Source organism: Cyprinodon variegatus, unplaced genomic scaffold (genome assembly GCF_000732505.1).
Source record: "Cyprinodon variegatus isolate N-32 unplaced genomic scaffold, C_variegatus-1.0 Scaffold671, whole genome shotgun sequence".
Lineage (NCBI taxonomy): Eukaryota > Metazoa > Chordata > Actinopteri > Cyprinodontiformes > Cyprinodontidae > Cyprinodon > Cyprinodon variegatus.
In genome coordinates this window covers 365,697-387,669 of record NW_015151124.1, presented here as the reverse complement: position 1 = coordinate 387,669, position 21,973 = coordinate 365,697, and the positions used below count along the sequence as shown (strand labels likewise).

Below are 21,973 nucleotides of genomic sequence, written 5' to 3'. Positions count from 1 at the left end.
GTAGATGATGATAAATAACATAGTTATGTATAATATATTACATTTCTGACTGTATATCCCTGTAATTATTACACACTGTAGCTTTAAGCATTTACTGTACAGTAGGTGATATCACCAAGAGATGTTGCAGTATCATTATACATTATCTTAATTACTATAAGCCACTAATTCAACTTTGATTATGTAAGTAGTTTGGGATTTTATAGTCTGGGCAAATCGTTTATGACTTTGACCTAATAAAATAGGCCCCAAATCTTTACATCTTAATTTCATTCTCATCAAAAGATTGTGTATTTCTGTTAAATTCACATCTTTTTAAGATTCCAGTTACAGTTTGCAATGTTTTCTTTGTCAGGTAACTTTCTGTCGCGAAAATGTGGATAGCTAAATTGGTAAATATGTTATCATGTGTCTTATTTTCACTGAACAATGCTCAGTCAAAAGAGGTAGGAAGTAAAAGTAAGTAACAGTAGGTTTATTGCTAAGTATAACATTTAAATTATCTGTTTTGTAAATTTTTTGGGAGACATTAGATTAATATATATATATATACCGGTATATGTATATATTGCCTGGTCAATCAAGGTCTGTGTCAATTGAGAAGGTACCAAGAGGACAAGTGGGCTAGTGGAACACAGAAAACATGGACTCAAGAAGTTAATAAGGCAATAGTGGAATGCTACTCCAGTAAGCTTGGTCAACAGGGTTTTATGAAAAGCCTGTGGGAAACGTAGACTCTTTGATACCCACAGTTTAAACTAACAGCCAAACATCTAGTAGCTCAGTGTTCCAACATCCACAAACGGCAGCTGCTCTCACAACTAGCGTGCCAGGACATACAACACACAAAAACTACGGCAAGGGGAGGCCAAGACACAAAGTCAGATGGAGGATATAACATTAACCCCCTCAAAGATTCCGTACCAAGCCCCAACAATGTAAGAAAAACTAAATGAGAGACATCAGAGGATGGCTAAATTAAGACCCTGTCAACCTCGACACCAGCTAACAAAATTAAACAAAGTGCCTCCAGATAATCTCTTCAATCATGTGAATACAGCACTAAGTATGATCCTTACTGTGTCCATCACTGAAACCAATGAGCTGATATACAGTACAACATCAGTGACCCTTGAGATGCTTAGCAAAGATAACTTTAAGAGTAGCAGCAATGGACAGTGTGTACTGTGGAGTAGAAGACTGGCGCCCGACTGAAGAGGTACACAAAGGAGATAGAAGCCAGACAAATAAACAAGCTGTTCTCCACTAAGCCAGTTAAGTGTACTCTCAATGGCAGAGTCATACCACACAAACTAACCTACCAAGGATGGAGACTGAACAATAGTGGAAAGTTTTCAGGAAGAAAGAAGCATCACATCACAAGAATTAAAAGTTGCTAACACATCAAAGAGCAGACAACACTGATCTTCCTGAACATCACAATGACAGAAATCCAACACTGGATGCACACATGGTGGTAAATGGTCTGACCCCAAAGGTCTTTACAATACATTCAGTCATTCATACTCGGACGTTGTGAAAAAGAAATAGGGTACAAGGACATATCAACTGAGATGGAGAGAGCTAGGGGTTTGGACTGGCAACCCCTGGTTGAAGAAAAAAAACCCTGCACCACACACCACTATCACCTTATAAATCCAAAAACTTTTATTCAGAATCTTTGATTGGTGTAGAGCTATCCGGTTCTGGTTCACTCAGCTTTTTAGATATTAAACTAAGGATAATTTTCTTTACTTTGCAAATATTCAGCTTTTAAAAGTAGCACTAGCGCTGATTAGGGCTGGGTATTTTCTGCAAAGTCCTGAATCGATTCGATTTTGATTCATACAGTTCTAAATTGATTAATTTTGTTTCGATTTGTTTTTACGACAGTGAAAGTGGTTCAGCTGTGTTTCAAAATACTCATGTATTTTATTTTTTCCTGTCATATTAAACACAAAGTGCAAACTTGTAAATCGGACAGTTTAAACGTGAGATGTGAACAAAACTGTCTCAAAAGTGCAAACTTGTTTGTGAAAAGCGTTAATAAGAGTGTGAAGCGTTTTAAGCGTGTTAATGTCTTTAATCAACCTGTTGGCTATATTTGCCCAGCCCTAGTGCTGATAACATTTAACAATGCAGCTTTTTGAATTGCTCTCTGTCTTTGGACATCCTGGTTCAATCTTCCATGTGGGAGGCAGCAGTAAAAGAACTGTAACGTGTGAGCATTTTCTGACCTCAAAAACAGCATCCAAATATTTACGTTCACCATCTTATAGTTGGTTAGAAACCATTTCAGTTTACGTTTTCGCTGGCCTCCCTGACCAGACTTTGAAACATAAATATTTTGATGGTATCATTTGCAGTCTGTTCTGTGACAAAAATCTTATTGCTCCGCCTTCTAAATTCCAGTTTATATCATTTGGATGTTTTCATTTTTGGCATTGACAAAAACATCCCCATGAACCCCTCCTTTTCTAGAGAAAAGCATTTTTATATAACACTTGAATATCTTTTAAATCTTTCTAATATATGAAGAACGAAATTGTAGAATATTTGTTGCAAGAGAGCTGGTCATATTTGGAATAATTCAGGGAAGTGACTTGATGTTAAGATAGCAACGACGTCAGATTTATGAGAACAGAAGGAGGTTTTAAAAAATTTGTTGTTTCTTGATGTCATTTAGTCCTGACTGAAAAGTACTGCTAAGATTGCCACTAAGTCCTCTTGTGGATTTGTAAATAATGCACAGTTTACAGTTTAGAGGCCATGACACTCTTTTTAGAGAGTTATAGCTTATTTGACAGGTCCTGTAATGAATAAACACTCCATAGTCCAGAAACCCCATCATTAACACAAAGGCCGGACAGCTCGCTGTGGGTTTGCTTTTCCATACGAGGAATGCTGCTTTCTCCGCCCCAACTGGAGCATCTGTTTGTAGGTTGTAATTGATGTTCTATTTTGATGTCCTGAACCACATATTTTTCAAATTCCCACCACTGACAAAGGTGTGTTGGAAAGGAGGTCTATTCACCATCAAATCATGCCTATATGTGCTGTTTCGAAGATAGAGGCATAGCGATATGCTTCTCAAAACTATATTAATGTACATAAATAAATAAGTCATAATCTATCAAATGAACGCAACAAATGCATTAAAGGTGTAGGAGAGGACTTATGTGTCTTTTCAGAAATTATAATTATCTGAAAATTTTAAATCAGGAAAATTGACTCTTTAGATTCATGTTAGACAAAGAAGCCAATTTCCCAAGTTGGCTACTTTTACAGGTTTGTAGGGGAAGAGTTTGGGGCCATAACATCTGTAGATGGGGCTTAATATTGCCTCTGTGAATTATGGAAATTGGAGTGCTCTCAAAGCCTGACAGCAATGCAATTCTTTACAGGAAAGTGACTGAAGATAGAGGATGTGAACTTCTCTTGGGCATAGAAAAAGAGGTAATAGGAGATAGAAATATGCGATGGATAAAAGAATGAATATAAAAACATACACATGGCTTACATCACTAAATATACTAGTATGGGAGCTCTGGGTATGTTTAATAGTTTATCTGGCTTAAATAGAAATTAATACATTTAAGATCATGTGGAGCCACAAATTGCATGTTAGCAACACAGTACTATGGGGTGCAAAAGTTTCTAAAAAGATTTGGCATTTTAAGAAAGTGGCTAATTATGTTCCTTGAGCTAATCCAATCGCTAATTAAGCTATATGTTTGCCCTTAGAAGTCTAAAATGTTCTTTTATAACGCTGGATTTTCTTCTGATAAACTGTTGTCATGGCAGCTAGAGATGTATTTGTTGAAGTGTCAATCAAGTCTAGGCGATTTACAGTTCCTGTGCAAAAAAGGCAACAAGCACCCTTCTCACTCTACAGCAGACACACTCACAGTGCTATGTATTGGTAAGGTACCATATATTATCACGACCTTCTTTTTAAAGACCATATGGAAGCTGTTGGGAGGTGTACCCCCCTCCCCTTCGAACTACCCCCTCAGGAAGATGACGTCCTTGGGGTTTTCTGGTGAACACCACGTTTCTCAGAGTCGGCTTTACAAGTCTGCCAGCACACTCCCCCGGTAATCCACATATCATCCATGGAGCGCACCAGCATGTGGCCCATTAGCAGCTGAATCTTGAAGTTTGAGGGTAGCGGTATGGAATGCCTGAAAGTAATGTTAACTGTGTCATGGGTTAGATTTGGGTTATCAAAATGTATTCATAGACTTGAGGTGGGTTCAGTGAGTAAAAGTTCTCACTACTGTTCTGGCCTGACAAGCCTGCACTGTTTCTACTGACAGAGACATCTTAATTTGGTCAACCTGGGTAATTATCCATGTGTGATTTCCCACAAAGGGCAAATGAAAGATCAGTGAAAGAGTTATAAGCTCTTTTTTCTCTGGCTTTTATTAGAAAGAATAGGGAAGTTTTGTGAAAACTTGCAGAGTTGTAGACGGCAGTCATTGTTTGATCTGGCCTAAATGATGGCGCTAGCTCTGGGCGCCATGTGGAAATCACATGTTGGAAAGAGATTTACACTCACTTGAAATGATTAGCATTGCAGGGCAATTGTATTAACTGCTCAATAGACCAAGTCTTGTTTCCTCACTGGATGTGTGTTTGGATGAAAGGAGAATTTCCGAGCTTGTCTCTCTGCTTTGCCTCCCACAATTCTGGACACGTGACCTCCTTCATGAGATCTGTCTTGTTCTTTGGTGACCCCTAAAGAAAAGCCTCTGCTGTCAACACAGGAGGTCTGCCAGACTTAGTATCAAAAGTTTTTCCTTTATCTTGATGACTTTTTTCTTGTATGACTTTAAACTAATTTAAAAATCTTGTTTAATTTCATCAATATGCAGAAAGTAAAGTTAACTGATACAGATCAGTATTGCACACATTTTTTCTAAGTAAATATACAGTACATGGATTTTAATGAGGTTATTGACATTAAATTCAAACTAGATCTGTGTATTAACCAAGGTAATACATACAACTTAAATACATGACCAAATATGCATTTTGAACAACTCTTTAATACAAACTGTCTTCAAATCTTGAATTTTCTTTTTCCTTGCACTCTGATCACTCTTTTTAAAATGTGGATTCAAGTCAGGAGATTGAACCGGTGAGTTTGATTGGATGTGTGTGTTGCTTTGTTTTCTTTCTAAAAATCCACTCTGACCTGATCTTCCTGATATTCTCAGGACATCAAAAGTGTTTTCACTTTCCTTCAATTATATGAGGGCTTCTAGAACCCTTTATTGAAAAGCTGACCCATATCATGCTCCCTACTCCAATATCCACTTTGGATAATCCATGCAGTGTCTTTTTTTAATAATAATAATATAGACCACCCATTATATTCACATTTTTAATGGCTTCTCCAAATGTTCTGCAGCATACTGAATGATTTTTTTTCTATTTTTGTATTGAGCATAAAAAAACAGGCTTCACTAAATCATAGGAATTAATAATCCATAGTGTTTTTTTTCGTTTAGGTATAAAAAGGAGATAAAAAAAAAAGTTGCTTTCCAAGTCTAAAGACATTTCGCTTCCCATCCAGAAAGCTTTCTTAATATAAAATGTCTGGAGTGGTGTTAGGTTCCAGGCTTTATAGAGTAGCCCAACAAAAGCCTTGTTATGGCTTCGAAAACATGCACATGGGACGCGAAACGTCTTCAAACTTGGGAAACAAAGTCCAGTGGTTTGTCTTAAGTTTTCTTTGGAATGACTGTGACCTGGATGACTGAGAATCTTCACCAGCATATAAAAAAAGAGGTGATGCAGAGCTCAGTCGCTCTTAGATAATCTTTAGAAAGGGAAAGACAACACAGCATGCCATTTAAGTAGGAAGATGCTTCTGTTAAAAAAACTGCGATTGCTTTACGGTAAATGTTTTTGCCCATCATTGCAAGTGACAGAAAGAACTGTGAAAAACTCTGCACCTTAATAATTTCTTCTGCCGCTCTCACAAAATATCCCAAATGCTGTATTTTACCTAAGCGACTAATGTTAGTGCCAATATTTTCTTTTTCTGAACTAAATCTAGACACTATAATAAATTAAGTTTCCATAATCAACTAAATTCTCATCTCCAGAGGATTTTCTAGCCTCTAAATCTCATGATTATATGTAATGCTTTTAGTCAGTCGAGAGATATTTTTTCTGATTGTGCTTTCATTACCAATATTATTTTAGAATTGTCAGGTTACATTTGGAAGCTCCACATTTGACATGTAGGAGATTTTTCTGCAGTTAAGAGTTCAGTTAGATTTTGGTTTCAGATTCCACCTTGCTCAATGAAAGGGCTGTAAAGATGTAATGGTTTGCATTACCTCTGAGTCAGAGAGAGGTAAGAGCAAATCTCTGTTGGGTTGTAATGAAGGAGAAACGAGTACAAGTATGAAAATATAATCCAGTGGAAAGAGGGAAAGCTTGACTACCTTAATCAGATTCAAACATTTCAACTCAGACACTTCTAGCCAAATTTCAAATAGAAAAACAAAATAATAAAGCCAAAGGGACTGACTTAATTGAGGTACTCAAAGCTTAACATACATAGGAATAAAAATAAAAATAGGTGTTGACAATATAACCTTCTAGCATTTTGTTTCCCTTAATTAGGTGTAGTAATGCATGGAAATGTCAGGATTCTCCTAAGCAGTGCAATAAAGCCCTCCATGAATATTTTAACGCAGTCTTCACTATTCTGTTTATAAGAAAAACCTAAATGAAAATACATTTATTTTGCATAGAATCAAACTCCTTGCAGTGCAGTATTATATCTATTTGTCTGCCTAATAAAAAAAAAAATAGAAATTCCATTCAATTAGTTTAATATTATTTATGTTCAATATTTCACTATCACCTTAAAGCACTTTCAAGACAAAAGCATTTATATTCAGTCATATAGAATCTATTTTGGTTAAAAATCTAATTGCTTGCAGATTCATTTTACTTGCATTTTATTTTGAGAAAAACTCAGAGTTAGATTACAATAAACATGAGTAAATATGACTAAAGTAAACTTCTGACATTGCTTTACCATGGTTAAACTTGGCCTATTCATGACATGCTTTGTGTTTTTTACATATTCATATCTGGATGTATATTGTTGAATTTAACACTGCACATTTGTCTCAAAGCGTAACAACAGACCAGATGTAAAAAAAGAAATAGGCAGTGATTTATTATCCAAAGAGAAACCTTACTCCTTAATTGAAACAGAAATTAATAATGCATTGTCACTCTCCGAGGGCGGCACTGCGTTAGAAGGAGGTGAGGCAATGCAACAAGACTTGGTGGAATATGTTTTATTGGTGCTGCAGTTCACCAATACATGCATATTTTAAAAAAGCATACAGTTTAGCATGATGTCATTAGCTAGATTATGTTATTCATAATCTACTAGTGGGTATTCCTAATAACCATCTGTGAGCATTTTTATGAATCACTTACGAAGTAGACATGAGCCTCTAAATAAATGCTTTTTTCTTCCAAAAATTTGATTGCCATTTAATATGTCCAGAACTTCTGTAAAATATTTTAATCTTTCAGTAAAAAATCTAAACGTAAAAAGGACAATTCAAAAAGTTGTAAAGTGTGGAAGCCAAAATTTCACAGATGCTGAAGGGTATGTTTTATTCACACAGAGAGGAAATTATGCTTAAGGTATCTCCTTAAAAACCATCCATTTTCTGTCACGCCTATCCCTGCTGGGGTCGCGAGGGGTGCTGGTGTCTATCTGCAGCTGTCTATGGGCGAGAGGCGGGGTCCACCCTGGACAGGTTGCCAGTCCATCGCAGGGCAACACAGAGACAAACAGGACAGACAGCCATTCAAACACACATTCACCTAAGGGGAATTTAGAGAAGCCAATTAACCTCACAGTCATGTTTTTAGACTGTGGGAGGAAGCCGGAGTACCTGGAGAGAAGTTACACATGCTCAGGGAAAACATGCAAACTCCATGCAGAAAGACCCTAGGCCGGAAGAGCCAGAACCTTCTTGCTGCAAGGCACCAGTGCTACCCACTGCTTCACTGTGCAACCCATCTCTTTGCCTATTTAACCATTTTCTTTAAAACAGAGCTACTTAACTCTCTCGTTGATTTTTCTTCTACATTTATTTTAATAAAAAGATGTTGTAAAGCATTTTGTTAGATAATACTGTAGGAAACCCTTTTTTTGAAATTTAACATGATTTTACTGAGATGTATTAAATGCCACACTTAAATTCTACAGTTGTTTTCAAAGGTAGTTTAATTCGTAAATCAGAATGTTGACAAAACAACAAATGAATTTTAGAAAATTTTATGTTCTTAAGCTCACTTAAGGTCAGCATTGGGCGTGAGGCCAGAAGCGACCCTGCAACAATCTATGATGTCCTGCAACACAAAATAATTAAAGCTAAAAAAGGAAAATCTACGTAGCAAACCTTGCAGCTTGCAGCAACTAGGGAGCATCGCAGGGTAAATGGTTCTTACTCAGGGACACAGTCACAGTCGGAAGTTTGAAGCATAAACGTTACGCCCTCGCTAGGACTATGCCCTGCTATCTGACCACAGGGCCACCACTTCCCATATTATCCGTGTACTTTGTGGCATCTGAAAACAATCTACGATAAAACAATTGTCATACTGTATATAGTGTAGGCCATAGTGATGGCAGCAGCCTTATGTTGGGATGTTTTTCTTCAGTGCAATTTGCAACCCCTCACAAGCAGTGCCATTAAAATGAGAGGTCATGCTTAATATCAGGCTGTTATTTTTTGAGTTTGTTATTTGTTTATGTTTTTCCTCAATAATTTATTATAGCTCCATTATGTATAAAATTAAAATGTACAGTCTGATAGTTTCATTTTTTTCAGATAAATGGATGTCGACACACTCTCCAGAAAACTAAGCCAATCTATCTCAGGCATAATTAAGGCTGAAGTGGCAATGCCAGGAATGTTTGCCATTTCTTCTCTTTCGTTTCCGACAGATTCTCATTTTATGATTACTCTCTCAAAGTAATAATTGCTGCACATATTTCTGAAATGGATGGAATGCAAGGCAATTAGTTTTAATGATGTGCAAGAGAAATCTGCGCGACAGCAATTACTGTGACAATGTGTTCAACAGCCCAGAGGCAGGACTCCCGAGACAAACACAGATAGGCAGTGGCACTGTATGACACTGCAGTGCATGCTGCATGTGAGGCCATATGTCAAGCCCAGAGTCACTGACCTGTCAGCTGTTATCAGTAAAGGTAACATATTTGTCTCCTGTCAATACTGCACCTCTAAGATAAACATGCATTATTAAACATAAAACATTTTTATCAGCTCTTGATTGTTTCTCATAGTAGCTGGGAGAGTTTTATTGGACGAACTCTCACATTTCACTCACATTTCACTCGCATTTCAACATAATATCCAAGGAATCTGTGTCCTATTGATCCAGAGCTGCATCCAAAACTTGATCTAGAGCAGACCTTGGGACAATTCAACAGCATTTAGTCAGCCCATGCTTTATGTGGTATTTGACTTCTTTCCAAAGCAAAATACATGCAACCTCTACTTTATCCCATAACAGAAAATTTGGATCACATATCGAGTTGTACAATTCCCAACCCCTCTATTTAAATGTTTACAATTCATCAAAAAAAGGGCAAAAAGGCAATACTTAAGAAAATAAGATGATTGGATGAATCAAGTTTGCTTATTTTATTCTATTATTTGGTCATAGTCGGATAATCTACAGTAAATGGGAGTTTAATTCAAAAGTGGATGGAAAACATATTTGACCTTTGATTTTAAGAGTCATATCATAACAATGTGACCAGATTCCGTAAAGCAATGGAATAACAGGAAGTGTGCAGCAGGTATAAAGTACTGTTTCCAACCAGTGCAATCCCTGTTGGCTGCCAGTTAGATCCGTGGCAGCGTTCCTGCTTGCGATCTGTCACTGTTCACAGCATCTGTGTCAATAGCATTCCATAGCTGTTGACAGAGCGCTGCTGTTTGCTTTAGCCACCGCAGACCACTGGCCTAATGTAGTGTTTGAGGACAGTGTCATAAATCCTCAAGTGCTGTAAGCTACATTCATTGGTGACGCTAGGTCAGCCTGCTTGTTTTAAATAGGGTGCCACAGTGTCTTTCCTGATTTAAAGTAAATGGAGTGCAAAGGCCGGCTCTCAGTGGGGCTTGTGGAGAGATGCTGAGTATCTTTATTTCAATGTAAGGTAACTTAATCAGTCTTTGATTTCAGACAGTTGATAATATATTATGCATTAGCTTTGTTTGAGTTCCTTATAAAAAAATATTATTTAGTAACTTAAACATTACATGGAGCACTGTTTAATCAATCGTGACAACAGAAAGAGTACAGTAAATATATCACCCTAAGACATGGTCTTACTCTATATTTAAACTGCCAGGCTAAGTTAAAAGGAGCAAATATCCGGGATGCATGTCCAAGGTAACTTTGGAGGAGCTTACAGACAGACACTTGATGATGAAGTATTTGCTGTATTAGCACCCCTATTGTGAAACATGGTAGTGGCAGCAACATGCTGTGGGAATGCTTTGCTTCTCCAGGATCAGAGATGTTGCTAAGAGCTGATGAGAACAATTAATGGAATTTATAAAAGGAAATGTTTGAAGGAAACATCCCATGATCCCATGTAGATCCCATGTATTAGGCAGCTGTCCTCTAGCCTAATATTACCCAAAAAAACTTGTTTCAGCTAGAAATACAAAAGGCTTATTACTGTGTTAGAAAGTTTCAGTCAAACGCACAACCCTGAAATACACTCAAGAATATTTAGTAAGAATTGGAACTTACTAGTTGGAGATGTTCCCAATCCAGTCTGATTGAGCAACAGCTACTTAGCAAATCTTTTTTTGCAACTCCCTCCTCTCCCTTTCTATTTTCTCTTTCTCTTTTACTTTTTTTTTTTTTTTTTTATCTCTATGGCCATTGGACCCTAAATAATGTCTAATAAAAGTCTTTACATACACATGTATATCAAATGGAGCATTGTAAGAGAAAGCCATAATTCTCCCATTAAAGTAAATCTTTTAGTCTTCTTCTTGGCACCAGTAAAACTTTTTTTCAGTGCTAGTCTGCTAGAAAGGACACACACTCACACACACACACATCAAAATAAAAAAGAAGAGATCTTCAAAACAAAACAAAATACCTAAAATTTTCCAACATTTTAGTTTAGATATGCAAAAATTATTGAAATGTCAAAAGACTTGCAGCAGTAATTGGACAGTAATTGCAGCCAAAGGTGGTCCTATAGAATATTAATTCAGGGTAGATTAATGCACATGCATCTTTGTTTTTGTATATAATTTTTACATAAGAAAAAGTTCAAGCTGTTGTTTTTTTTTTCTGCAGGCCACAGTGCAAATACATATTAATGTAGTTGATGAATGCACAGTTTTATCCCAAAAAAGACCCACACCTGCCTCAAGGTTAAAGTAAATTAGCGTATAAGTTAATGTCCTTCCAACTGAAGGTATCTGATCCTCATGAAGCACAGACAGCTCTCCCCGCCATGTTGGCTTTTCTCAGTCAGCCTTAAGCAAACAGATATAAATTTTTGTGCCATTTTATGATCTGTGTTTTTATGGCCTGTTTTTAGGCTGCCACTCGTTATAGTGAAAGAACGGGCTTAATTCTTGATCAGAAAAAAACAACAACTGACAGAGTGAAAATGCCAGCAGCACTAAAGTAATCCACAAGCTTGTTTTACTGTTTTACCTCCTGGAGAATTAATGTAAGTGCTCATATACATTTAGACTAAACAAGGCTGGTTAAAATCTCAGCAGTGATTGAAGGAGACAACCTCAGCATGCTCCCTACAAAATGGAAAGCATTAAACAAGAGGCCCTTTTATTGAATCAATTCAATATGAACCGCTGTGCTATGATCAGGAAAAGTCATTTCTCCTGCTCCCTCATATAAGGGGACCATATGTTACAGCGTATGTTGCTGAGAACCTGATCCCCCTCTTTGCTTTCTCTCCCCAGCCGACTGCCAGCCCCCCTGTCAGAACCGCGGCTCCTGCAGCCGACCGCATACCTGTGTGTGCCGCTCAGGCTTCCAGGGGCCCCGCTGTGAGGAGGTGGCCCCCGAGCAGGTGTACATTCGTGAGCGAGGCGCTTTGAGGCGTATTCAGCCTGGCACCAAACCTTTCCAGAGAGACCTACCACAGAAAAGGCCCTCAGAGAGGCAGGTTGCTGACACCATCAAGGTACAGACCCCGCGACCAGTGACCACCAAGCAGCCTGCGTAAGTAGCTCCTCAGCTGTTTCCTGTTATACCCAGAAGGGTTTACTTTTTTATTATATATTATTAGATTATTAGATGAAGTGCCTTTCCAAAATCTGTTACGTTTGCTATTGATAAACTTGTTAAATTTGCTTCCTAAACAAACTGTGTTTCTTCAATGCAAGAAAATCTACATATAGGAGCCATTCTACTAAAATCGACATTTTTTTTATTGCTGAAATTGGCTGAACATTTGTATTTTCATTTGCTCTTAATCGGTATGGATTCCTTTTGATCACACAAAAAACAATGAACAATGAAATTTCTTCTTATTTTGGAAAATATGTTTATTTTTCTAGCTACAATAACTTTGTATACAAGGCATGCTAAAAAACAACATATACCCTATGAAAGGAGAGATTTTTGATCTACTAGTACTAAAGGACGCTTGCAGACATGATCCGCTTGTGTTGATTTTTACAAATTACAGATAAGCCTTTAAGATTTCTAGCATTGGAAAAATGAAGCTTACAGGTACAAACAAGACAAGTATGAAAAGATTTTAGAATTAAATTCTACCGCAGAAGACAAAAACATATCCCAGAAGGAAAAAAAAGAAAAACACTATATTTATAAAAGGGCACACTCAAACAACAAAGGAAAAAACAAGAGCCAGTTTACTGAGAGATAGAGAAGCTGCACAGATAAACATAGTTGTTGAAAACACTTCCAGAGCAGGTAAAAAAAAAAAAAGCTGTTGCAAACAGTCATTAACATCTGTGCAGAACAGAACATATATTGAGCAGATTAGAAACTGTGCAAATATACCATGGCTGTAAACACTTATTAGACTTGTAGTTAGCAGGGAAGGTTATAATGTCTAACAGCAGCAATGGGATCTGCAGAAGTACTTTTTTTTGCCTCTAGCGTGCATCTGTGTTTTACTGAAGGAGCCTGCAGGTTTTACAGGAGCTTCAAACAGCATTGGGTGGGAGACATTTTCAAATAGTGATATTAAAGTGTTATTTTTCTTACTTTTCCTCTATCTCATACCACCTATAAGTGCAGAGTCAGCTGCCTGAATTTTTTTGATTCATCCTTACCTATCATGAGACCCCATATGACAGAGTAATTCGAGAACTTCTGAAGGTGGCAGTCTGGGGAGTTTATGAAAAAGCGAGCAGAGTAGAGGGTAAACAGCAGTGGTGCCAGCACAGTTCCCTGTGGTTCTCCCCTGCTGCAGACCAACCTGTCAGAAGGAAACATAGCCGCATGTCCTCATACTGCTGATGACTAGTGAGGTAATTAGTATCCATTAGTACAGATGGTAGTCAACTTCTGGTAGTCCTGTTGTAAATAATGCTAAAAATACTGAAAGTATTGAAAGGATTGACAGTGATCCTTAATGCTTTCAAGCTTCTCCAGTTGGATGAGAGCTCAATGCAGCAGGCAGAGGCATCCATCAACTAATGCCAAGAAGGCAAACTGCATTGGATCTAATGACGACATTGCCACAGCTATCTTTGAAAAATAAATATAAAAACAGTCTCGATGTCTGTTTCCTGGACAATTTAAATCTATACTGAAATTATTCTAGTCTGTGCTTATTCAGAAAATCTTTACTAGAAAGAAGAGATTAAAAAAAAGAATTTATTTCTAGTGAAGTTGTTGAAGGTTCAGTAACCTTTTTATACTGCTTCTTATATATGATATATATTACTTCATTTCTTATACCCTGCTGATAATGTAATTAGCAAACTTTCATTCTTCATTGAGTTAAAGTATTGGGTTGCTGACTGGCCTGAGAGCGCTCAGGGTGGATCAACCCTTTTAGAAGAATGGCTGGAAAAAATGTCATTGTTGAAAGAAAATGTTAAGAAATGCCATTTTCATCTTGCCATCTTACACTTAAAATGAAATTAAAAAGCTATATAAAGCAAGCAATCCTTAGCTGCTTAAAAACAAAACAATTTGTGAATTTTTCTTAGCTTTAATTTATGAAATTAAGGAAACTTTAATGCCTTACCAGACAGACTTATTATCTCATAATGCTTGAGTTTTTAACTGCTTCAGATTTGTGCATTTATTTTTTTACTAATAATTGTCCAGACAAAGGTCTCTTTCATCGTGGTCAGCATATTCTCTATAGACTGCTGATCAGACAAGCTTAATAGCTCCTTGGCCTTCATGTCTGACTGTTAAAGATATAGTCTTGTTGAAAATTGCTTTTTTTGGTTTGATTAATGACTTTTCCACGTTCAGAGCTGTATTTCCGATCAAGGAAAAACCGAGTAATTGATTCCGGGGGTATTGTGATGGATTCATATTGCTTGCAAGTCTGGACTTATCTTGTCAATTTTGACTCTATTTTGGAACTAGGCCTATTGCTTTTCCAGTTGTTTAAATGCCAAAATGTATTTGGGTAGTGAGATCATAATTTACTAATTTTCAATCATATTTGACATTTATGATGACTCTCTGGCTAATTAGCAAAGTTCTTATGTCATTTTGAGCCCTTGCTGGTGTTGTGGAATGATGATGGCAAAGCACCCACGTGTTTGTGGTAGCTCAGTGAAACTCAGCTGAATATTTTGGCACCCACTTCACAAAAACTCATTTTCTACATCCTCCTTCCCAAAACAATTATCCCCAAGTCATAGTAAATCTTCTAATCAATACAAGATCTCTGGAGAGTGCACAGTTGCTATGCATATGTTTTCTTTGTTCTTGACTCACAGGACATATTTGTGTACTGAGTCATGGGTCTGGGGTAAATACAAGAAGACCGGACTGCAGGCTCAATGCTGCAAGGAGCAGACAGTGTTCCTGAATCACAAATACCACCACAATGACTGTGTTAGTTGTCATGTTTTTCCTGAAGCTGACTAATCCCATTGACCGTCCGGTTCAGTCTTTCTAACTAACTCAAGATAGACTCCAGTAATCAGTGTACTTAATCATTTTCAGGTCTGAATAAAAACTCCCGCTTAAATTGCCTTCACTGCAACATTAATCTGTATTTTATTGGAATACTTGCCTTGCTCTTTCCAGTAAGTTATTGGAGCCATGGTGAACTGCTGCAATTTCTTTTCTTTTGACATTCCCTTGGTTTAGCACGATCTTCCGGGGGGGAAACCATGCTCCCTTGAGGTACAGAGAGGATACAACTCTTGGTTTCAAATATCAAGTTGAAGATCCATCTTTGCAAAAGCCTGGAAAGCATGAGCGATGTGAGGACGCAGAGACCAATAACCAGAAGGCAAAAATAAGTGCCAGGATCTAATAAAGGAGTCAGAGAAGAGAGTCCATCTCCCAACTTTTTTAAGGGGCAGATGTTGTCCCATATATTCAGATATCGTTTTTATTCAGTCCTGGAAAAAGTAAGAGGCATGCATGCCAGAAAAATAGGCCCATAATGACAGCAGTACCTTATGAGCTGCTCTGCTTGATAAATGGTATTAGGTCATTTACAATAAATGGAAAAGAGAAAAACAAACAAGCGGGGAGAGAGTGGAAGGATGTCGCTCAGGAAGAAACATTTTGAGAAAATAAGCTAGATGTTTTAATATTTGCTGCTGATCCCATTTACACTTACTGCAAATAGGAGTTTTAATCAAGATTTGAAGGAATTATTTTCTTGGGAATGACTCCTTTTTTTTTGCAGAACATTTCAACAATGTTTTACTCAGTGTGATACAAAAAGTAAAAGTTTACTGTTATGCATGGAGTACTTTTTCTAAAGAATGGAGCATAATTTAACATACGGTTTTCTCTGTGGTTGGCTGCAAATACTGCTTGACTGATTGGTGCTTTTGATTTATCTCCAAGTCCTAGAAGCTACAGGCAACTAAAGAAAAGTTTAGGAATGAATCGGACTCTTTCCTAACCAGACACACCTCCAAAACAGGGTTCACAGAACGTAACATAAAAACCTCAGCATAAATATATTACAATTCTCTTTTATTATCTAAGAACTTCCAAATCAGTTTCTGCCCTGACCTGTTTAAGGTTCCCATCCTTAGTCCAAACATAAATATTCCATCAGCCAGGAATCATGGAGTGAATTACAACACAGGTCCGGAAGGGAGTTAATACATGCAAATATAACATATGAGGTATTACTTATACTGTATGTACAAGTCCTATGAGATTCTGAGTTATGAACTTAAACACTAATCCCAGTGTCCCACATTTCTTCTCTGATGGGATTTGAAATCTTAAATGAAGTATAACAATCATCTTTACATCTGGCCGACAAATAGCATTCTTCTCCTCTGACTTAAACACATCTTGTGATTCCTAAGGTTAGCAGTAAAAGGTTTGGGAACCCTGTGAGCTCCAGATCCTGTGCAATCCAGTCTGAAGGTCAGGGTTAGTGGTGGATACTCCTTGTTCAGCTAAAACTGTGATAATTCACACAGGATGTATTCACCACCTGAGCCCTCCATGTCATGTCCACTCACCCCACTGTTCTTTGACATTAGCGCTCTGCAGGAAACAGAAAAGGGCAGAACAGGATGTGTCAGCCTGCTAAGGTCATCTCTGTGGTCTTGCTTACATAATCATACTCAGGACGGCTGCCAGCAGGTACCTGGCTAGCAGAGCTGTTGCAACAGAGAAGGATGGTGTGATTTTGCATCAATTCACCCGGATTCACTGAAGTTAGAGCTGCAAGTTCTAAAACTCAAATTTTTAATAGCACCTGCAAGGCCAAATTGAGAGAGTGCAACAACAGACATTACTCTCATTATAGAGTGGATTTATATCTGGGCTTTGAATAGGCCTTTCTAATTTATGCATATTTTATCTAAACCATCTCGTAGGTTCATTGTTTTGGAATCTATTTGCAGTTTCAGGTAACATAGAGCCTTTAACAAGTTTACTTCCTTGTTTTCCCTATAACTAGCAGATTCTATTGTCCCATAAATTCAGATCTGCTTCCCTGCTGCAGCTGTAGAAAAGCGACTCTATAATGATGTATAGAGCATTTAGGGTGAGCTGTTTAGTTATTGGCTGAACTATGGCAAAATGTATAAGCTCAAGGCAGATCTATTTTTCCTCAAAGAACAATATTAGATTAGTTCAAGTAAAACTCTGAATTTATAAGAAAAAAGAGATTTACATGGATTATATTGTAGAAATTTTTTTTTCTTGAAATTTGACATTGAGGGCGTGCTTCGGTGGCACAGTGGTTAACACACACGACCCCTGTATGGAGGCCTTAGTCCTCGAGGTGGCCAACTTGCATGTCTCTCCCCCTCTCTCATATCCCCTTTCCTGTCAGACTACTGTCCACAAAACAAGCCAGTAGTGCCATAAAATTTTTTTTATTGACCTATGTTTTGACTTTTCATAGAGAAGCAACCTATTATTTCTGCTGACATTCCAGTTTAGATCATGCAAATGATAAAAACCACACTGAGAACACATCCAATTTACCACACTAGTTAAACAGGCTTGTTATTTATTTAAACTTAGTTTGGGGTTTTCGGTGAATATTAATTACCAGCGTCCATCTAGTCATTATAACCAAAGTTTCTCTATCTCCTGCTGAAGTGACTCTTTATGATACTTTCCTTTTAAGCTGTGTACTGACACATCCGACTGATGCAGGCCTGCTGCTATTGTGCTGGAGGGATGTAAACACTGCTGTGTGCATCACTTCATAGATCCAGCTTGACTTCACGTTGCACTTTGGATCAGGCATTGAGACTGCATATTTCTAAAGAGTTTGTAACTGTTCATTTTTGGTTTTGGTTTAAATCACCATACATTGTTTCTTCATGGAGTTTTAAATATAATAAATACTATCAGAGATTTTGCTTGTTGGTAATATGTTACATTATTGAATAATGACAGCCCACCAAACCTACTGATAGCTAAAATCTAAGATGAAAAGCAGCAAATATATACAATATATCATGGAGACCAACTGATGAGGATCATTTGGAAGCTTAAAGTAACAGAGAAGGTTTTGTGCTGCAAATTTTGATATAACTAACATTTAAAACATGTTTAGCACCTAAACTTGCAATTAATTAAATTCATGCATTCTAAGCAAAGACTTCAATATGCATTTGCTTAAACCAGAGATTGGCTTAGCAGGTTTGCACAGCGGGACATTTTTTAGCACTGTTGCCTCGCAGCAAGAAGGTTCATAGGTTTGATCTCAATTGCTCTTAGGTGTGAGTGTCTGTATGCATGGTTATATGCCACTATGTTTCTCTGCAATGATGCATGTCTGTATAGGGTGTGCCATGCCTTTTGCCCATAGACTACTGGAGATAGGTACCAGCTGACTCTGATAGATAAGCAGCAAAATATAGATTTTGTGTTATAAAACAAAAAAAAGTTAGAGTTAGAGTTAGTTGGCTGCACTTTGTTCAGCCTTCCTGCTATCTGCTTGAAATAGGGCTGGGCGATAATTCAATAACGATATATATCGATCGATAGACATGTGGCGCAATAGAAAAAAAGAGAGTCGATAAAACTTCGATAAAGAAACGCAGTTTTCCTCCCTTCTCATTGTAGCCTATCATGTAGGTTTATGCTAGTCACTACTTCCTCCCAACCAATCACAATCACGGACCCAGGCACGCCGTCACAAAGCGCCACCCTCTCAAACCACAACACAGAGCACATGAAGATGACGAAGAAAGGAGAGGCGGAGGAAATTGTTCCAAAGAAGGGTTTTTGTAGTTCGCCAGTTTGGCAGTATTTCGGTCATGGCAAGTCGGACAAAAAACAAACCACAGTCATCTGTAAAGTTTGTAGGGAACCAGTAAAAACGAAGTCTGATAACACAACCAACTTTTTTTTTTTATCATCTCAGCGGCTCACACCCGCAGGAGTACGAGCTGTGTAGGCCCCGGCGCGGCTCTGCATCGCCTCCGAGGAATCTTCGGGAATTTCGGGAAAATATATACCGGTATATATTTTGAGTTCTGGGCAGTTTCCCACGTAGTTCTAACAATTGAGAGAAAAATGCTGAGGGGCCAGCAACTACCGGTAAGTAAAAACTCAGGTTAAAGCAGGAACCAGGTTCAGCTTAGTTTATATTTATTTTGGTCACTTTAGTTTATTCTTTGTCAGTTTTTAATAACATAACTCAGGTCTCTTAAGTTATTTTTAAAACAATTTTGTTATGGTTAAAAAAGTTGGTTAAATAAAGATTTATTTGGAAGTCTGTGTTTGTGTTCTTTATTAAAATTACATCATTTAGCAATATCATAAAATGTTCAGGCAGAGCTGCACATAAAATATGGTTTCAAGTCTTTTCAATAATTATCGATATCGATCAATATGCATTTTTTTTTATCGATAAGCTTTTTTTCTATATCGCCCAGCCCTAGCTTGAAAGGCTCTTTTTTGCTGTTCTTAAGCCTGAATGAAGTAAACCTATAAATCTCTCATAAAAATATTCTCTTTCCATCTTGAATTTTGAATGGGGCATTATCCATAAGAAACATTATACTTTTGATTTTGCAACCAGTTGATCATTGGTCAGGGACAATCATGCTAGTTTCTTGGTCCATCACCATACAGTTAATATTACAGCATCAACACATTATCATTTCTCCTATTTGGTAACTTTTCTCAGACTTGACAAAACTTTGTCCTAAATTTGTCACATAGCGCTGGCTAAAATGACATCCAGAGTAATGAAAGTAGGATGAAAAATTAGTATAAAAATTGACTGAATCTTGTTGCATGAAAAAACAAGAACAAAACACCCAGTTAGAAAAAACAACAATGTATGTAGTTTTCCCTGCATCATCTGCTATGCCTATGTCAGCCCTGCCGTTTTACTGGTGACTAATGCGGCTGGTGGTCCTGTGGCTTGTTGACTCAAGGCTTTGCACATACCCACCCAGCTGCTTTTTAGAGGAAACTGTGGTCACGGTGGGAGTTCTTCATGTTTATCATGGATCACTAGTCACTTTCACTGCCACTTCAGACAAACCACACCACCATCTGCCCAGAGCTGCTGTCAAAACCTTCGCCTGCAGATAAAATGTGAGGTACTTTGAAGAAGTGACGCTATCACTCTGATACCTATGATTCAGATGGAATATACACCTTGTACTGTCTAAAATTAAAACATGGAGCTTGGAAAAGTATCCTTACTGTACCAACCTGCTGTATGGTGTTCTACTCAAGGATATCAGGCATTTTCCCCTTGATTTGCTTTTTGGCTGCTCCTTAAACAGAGGTATGGCAATTCCCACAGGTCGTAAAGGGCTGTATGCTCTTCTCAGAATAAGATTCTTTGCCTCTTTTAAACAGTTACCCCTGGCTCACACTAAATACGGTGTGGCTGCAGTGCAGGCACTGTGCAAGTGAGCTACAAAAAGAAGTTTGCCCGGGTTCACACTCTTTCCAGGAGCTGTCAGGCAAAACTCGTAATCTGTGCTCATAAATATCCCTCTTGCACCTCAGATAGCTTATTTTCTAGTGTCGCTAGTCAAGTTTGCATAGGTTGCATGGGTTGATTTTATTCTGAAAGTCACCAGGACTTTTTTTCTGCCTGGTGCCTGACTTCTCCTGCTTTTCTTCGGAAATTCAGGGGCTTGATGTGGAGACCGCTGCTTTTGGCCATCCTTCTTTCGGAATCAATGTGTTGATTTGCAGGGCGTTTAACTACATCACAACTGCACTGTAGCTAATGCAAGTGCACATGGTTTGAATGATATTAGTTTCTTATGCCACCCGCACCACTGCTGCACCACAACCACACCGATTTCAGCGTGAGCCTGATGTTATGAGAGGTATCATTGCATCGGTAGGCTAAATGGTTTATAGTTTTTATATATTCAATACAAGCTGGTGTTTTTTCCCCCAAATACCTTTTCTTGTGATGTGAAAAAGATTTAGAAATTGTAGCATCTTATATTTAAGGGGTCTAAGCCACACCTAATTTGCTTTAGACTTAATGTCAAACAGCTTGCTGAGGCTTTACAAAGACAGCTTTGTCCTCGAGTGATCCTTCAATATGTCGGACAAGAAAAGGAAATGTTGGGCTTAAGTGTATCACATATCACAGAAACAGCCAGCCAAGACTGTTGAAGTCCTTGTTTTTTACTGTGAGACTAGATTTACTGTAGAATTTTGGATATCAGAATCTTTAATTCTAAATGAGCAGGGCCAGAAGGAGCTGGTAAGTATCTTCCTAACTAGATGGAGCTGAATGAGTCCCATGAGGGATTGGCTTCCTGCAAGGCCAGTCGAAACAAAGGAGCACAGACATCTCTTGGCAAAGCACCGGACTTATATGTCTGTCTGTCTCTCAGTTGAAACTTTCTTAAAGCTCCAGCTAAGTCTGAATCTAAAGCCAAATCCTTCTCATCGTCCAGGATTCTGCAGCTGTTGGGTAACCAAAATACTGCACAATGCTTATACAAGGAAGGCTAGCTATTCCGGAATGCACAACAGTTTCAGTACAGATGGATATGACATTTATCAAAATCATCTGCTAGAATAAAGTATGGTGCTGAAATTGTAAATCAAAGCATGGCTGTGTGTGGGACCACTTTATTCATTCTAGCTTTAGGATGTATGGCCCACTGTTTGGTTAGGCTTAACATCGATTTCCAGAGGTCTTTATTACATAAGCTTTATCTTTTAGGATTTCACTTTACTAAAAGGTTTATTTATATTTTTTTAGGTTAGGATTACATATATATATATATAT

General features: G+C 37.8%; 1 protein-coding gene across 2 annotated transcripts in view; it reads left to right on the top strand.

Moving 5' to 3' along the window:
• Positions 1-21,973, top strand: part of ltbp2 (latent transforming growth factor beta binding protein 2) — a 127,637-nt gene that overhangs the window by 10,333 nt on the left and 95,331 nt on the right. For both annotated transcript variants that reach the window (XM_015394094.1, XM_015394093.1), the window contains exon 3: positions 12,042-12,303. In XM_015394094.1, the coding sequence (XP_015249580.1) occupies positions 12,042-12,303 (262 nt within the window). The remainder of the gene's footprint in view (positions 1-12,041; positions 12,304-21,973) is intronic.